Source organism: Propithecus coquereli, unplaced genomic scaffold, assembly GCF_000956105.1.
Source record: "Propithecus coquereli isolate 6110/MARCELLA unplaced genomic scaffold, Pcoq_1.0 Scaffold240, whole genome shotgun sequence".
NCBI lineage: Eukaryota > Metazoa > Chordata > Mammalia > Primates > Indriidae > Propithecus > Propithecus coquereli.
Genome location: NW_012147953.1, coordinates 1353005 through 1356808, shown reverse-complemented (window position 1 = coordinate 1356808; position 3804 = coordinate 1353005). Strand labels below are relative to the sequence as shown.

The following is a 3804-nucleotide window of genomic DNA, read 5'->3' as shown; positions in this document are numbered from 1 at the left end:
ATGCCTTCTTCATGTTTGCCTTCAAAATCTCATGTAAAACAGGCTACAGGTGAATTATACCAGGGAATCATAAATGGAATAGATTCTGGGAAATCTAGTTCCCAACATATAATCCAGAGTTCCAACTCCAACTGTAGATTTTATTGTCCTATTACAAGGCTCTCTTCTTAATTCAAAGTCAATTATCTCATTGGGTCTTTCTCTACTCTCTTTTCCTGTGTTTGAGAGGAATTGGGGACAACTGAATGCTTCCCAAATTACTTACCAAAATAGCATTTCTCTCATACATTAATAGTATGAGTTCTTTCATGTCTTCGACAGGTACTGGAATGAATGAAGATTTTGCCACACACCTTACATTCATAGGGTTTGTCTACAGTGTGAGTCCTTTGATGTCTTCGCAAGTACTTGGAACAAGTGAAGGCTTTACCACATTGCTTACATTCACATTCATAAGGCTTCTCTCCAGTGTGTGTCCTTTCATGATATCAAAAGGAACTGGAACAACGGAAGCTTTTCCCACATTGTTTACATTGATAGGGCTTCTCTCCAGTGTGACTTCTTTCATGTCTTCGAAATGAACTAGAAGTATAAAAGGCTTTTCCACATATCTTACATTTATGAGGTCCATCTCCAGTGTGCATTATCCTGTGTCTTTGAAAGCTTAGAAGATGAGAGAATGCCTTCCCACATTGCTTACATTCATATGGTTTTTCTCCGGTGTGAGTTCTTTCATGTCTATGAAAGGAACCCGAACAAATGAAGGCTTTACCACATTCCTTACATTTATAGGGTTTCTCTCCAGTGTGAGTCCTTTTATGTCTAAGAAAGGAACTGGGACTATTGAATGCTTTTCCACATTCCTTACATTCATATGGCTTCTCTCCAGTGTGAGTTCTTTCATGTATTTGAAGGGTAGCATTATTACTAAAGGCTTTACCACATTGTTTACATTCATATGGTTTCTCTCCAGTGTGGGTTCTCTCATGTATAAGATATAAACTGAGACAATCAAAGGCTTTCCCACAAAACTTACAATTATAACGACCCTCTCCGGTGTGCATTACCATGTGTCTTCGAACATTTGCAAGAGAAATAAAGGATTTTCCACATTCCTTACAATCATAGGGTTTCTCTCCAGTTGTGTTTTAAAGGAGTCATGATAACTGGAGGCTTTCTCACATTGCTTGTGTATGTATGGCTTCTTTCCAAATTCCTCATATTCATATGGTTTGTGTCCACTGTCAGCTCTTATGTGCCTATTAAGGGATGAATGCCCAAAGGAGACTTTTCTATGCACACTACTTTCACATGGTTTTACTCCAGGAGGAGTTTTCTTGTTCAGCATGTGATCTGGAACCTGGCTGAAAGTTGTTCCACACTGACTACCTTCTTTACTGTCACAGAGTCTCTCTTCCAGAAGACTTCTGTGGAAAATGAGAACACATTTACAAACAAACTGCTTGTTTATAAATGATTTTATATTGATAAGTGCTGGACTTGTGTTTTTAACATTATCAAAGAAAGTCTAGGCTTTCTGCCCTGCATGAATTGTTTGAATGTGAATGGACCACAAGCTGGCAAGACAGCTTGGCCATACCTATTATCAAAAAATAATATTGATAGGGTTTCTTAATACTATTTCAAGTAAACTATTTTACGATCACTAAACATCTATGTCACATTTAGGTATATGTTTTTAGAGAAAATTTTCTAAGAAGAAATAAATTGATGCTGGGCTTATTTATTTTGTTTGCTTGTTTTTAACATTTTCTGACATTCTAAGATTCTCTCTCAAGGAAATTGCCTTCTCTCCTGAATGCAAATTACCTTCGATTTCTCCTGGGATTTTTGTATTGATCTTCAATGTTCTGGTCTTTCCATGTTTTTCCTATAGAGGCCAGGTTCCTCAAGGTTTCCCACATCACATCTCTGTAGAGATTCTTCTGGGAAGGATCCAGCAAAGCCCACTCCTCCAAGGTGAAGTTGACAGCCACATCCTCAAAGGCCACTGAGTCCTGAAACATCCCACATGTGTAGAGGAGGACGGGTGAGACTGACAGCACTGCGCACTTGAGTGCCTTGGTGTCCCTGTTTCACCTTTTGATATATAGGCACCAATTATAATATATTTAAATGTTAAGTTTCCACCCCAGAGTGAACATGGGACACATGTAACATACATGTTTGCTTACCACACATGCATGGGATCCCCTGTCATGAACATTTATGGCCCCCCCTATATCCTTTTGAATATATGTACTTGGCCAACCCATTCAACATAAATTCCTGTCTTACCCCTTGCAAAGTGCCTGTTTCTGGACTCTGCAATGGCCACCTTGCAGACTGTAACCCTTTATTACAAATAAAACACTCCTTTCCAAATTTATAAATTATATGATTTTTAAGTTGACAACAGAGAGTCTGATGACCATGTCGTGGAAGAAATGTTTGGAGACCACAGCATCATGTGGACGTCTTTGAATATTTTTTTAGTTTTTACCTAAAGTCCTTTTTCTGTTTCAGGACCCCATCCAGGTTGGGGTAATATGGTAATATCACATTTAGTTGTCCCATCTCCTTTGGCTCCTCTTGATTGTGACAATTTCTCAGGGTTTCTCAGTCTTTCATGATCTTGACAGTTTTTAAGAATATTGGTAGGATATCCCTCTATTGACATTTTCAATCTTTTTCTGATGATTAAATTGGGAGGAAGATCACAGAGGCAAAGTAAACTCCCTTATCACATCATATCAAGGGAGCATCTATGTCTCTCTCCCTTTCTCTCTTTCTATTTTTGGATTTCAAAACAACCTAAGAATTTTCTTTATTTCTATTTTTCTTCTCCACCCCCTTCTAATCTTGCCCTCTCACATTCTAATCTCTGCATAAGAACAAAATGTACTTCTTTTCTTTAAATAAAACAAGGTATGTTCCTGTTTAAAACCCCCAAAATACATTCCACTGCTTTCACAATAAAGTATCCAAAGACTTCACCTTGGTTTGTGATGCCCTGCAGCAACCTGGCCCCTGCCTATCTCTCCAGCTTCATTTTGCCTACTCTGCCTACCCCACTATGCCCCAGCCATGCTGTTCCCAAAACACAGCAACTCAGAATATTCAATATACTTATTATGGAACAATAGGGGAAGGAATCACTAATAATAGCTAATGTACATTCGATCTTCAAATAATATAAAACCTACTGGGAACGAATATGAAAGAAGCAGAAGCAGAACTAGAGACAAAACAAAACATATTGAGATCTGTCTATTAATACATTTATTACCCATCAGCTTCACCTTGTCAATCTTCTATTCCCCCCAAAGTTTTGGGATATTCTTATCTACCTGTTTTCTACATAAGCTTTAGACATTTATCAGTTTCTCAAAGAAAAAAAATAAACACTACTCATATTTTGACTGGAACTACACATATTTACTATACATATTTATAACTATACATATTTATAAAATAATTTGGAAATATTTGACGTTTTTCACTGTACTTGCCAGAATCTTGTCTATTTAATTTTCCTACTTAAAAACCTAGCAGTCTGATTTATCCATTTTAGTTTTATTGTTTTTTTAAAAAGCAATTAAAAAGTTTCTCTTTTTAATTTATTAATTTTGCTCTTGATCTTTAATCTTTCCTTTCTCATATCTTTGTTAGGCTTGTTCCTAGTTTCTTGAAATGAGTATTTAATGATATTTATTCTTATACATTTTAAAATGAAAAACTTTTAAAAAGATGAATTTGCCTCTAAATATAGCTTGATAACACCCCTTAAGTTTTATTTGTAGT

The 3804-nt window shown here is 36.5% G+C and overlaps 1 protein-coding gene across 1 annotated transcript; it reads right to left on the bottom strand.

Annotated features, from left to right (window-relative positions):
* Positions 1–281: 281 nt before the first annotated feature.
* On the bottom strand, positions 282–2027 carry LOC105811807 (zinc finger protein 627-like). The gene is given in 3 exon segments (XM_012646087.1): positions 282–1141; positions 1144–1424; positions 1831–2027. Coding segments are annotated over 3 exon segments (1338 nt in total).
* Positions 2028–3804: the final 1777 nt, after the last annotated feature.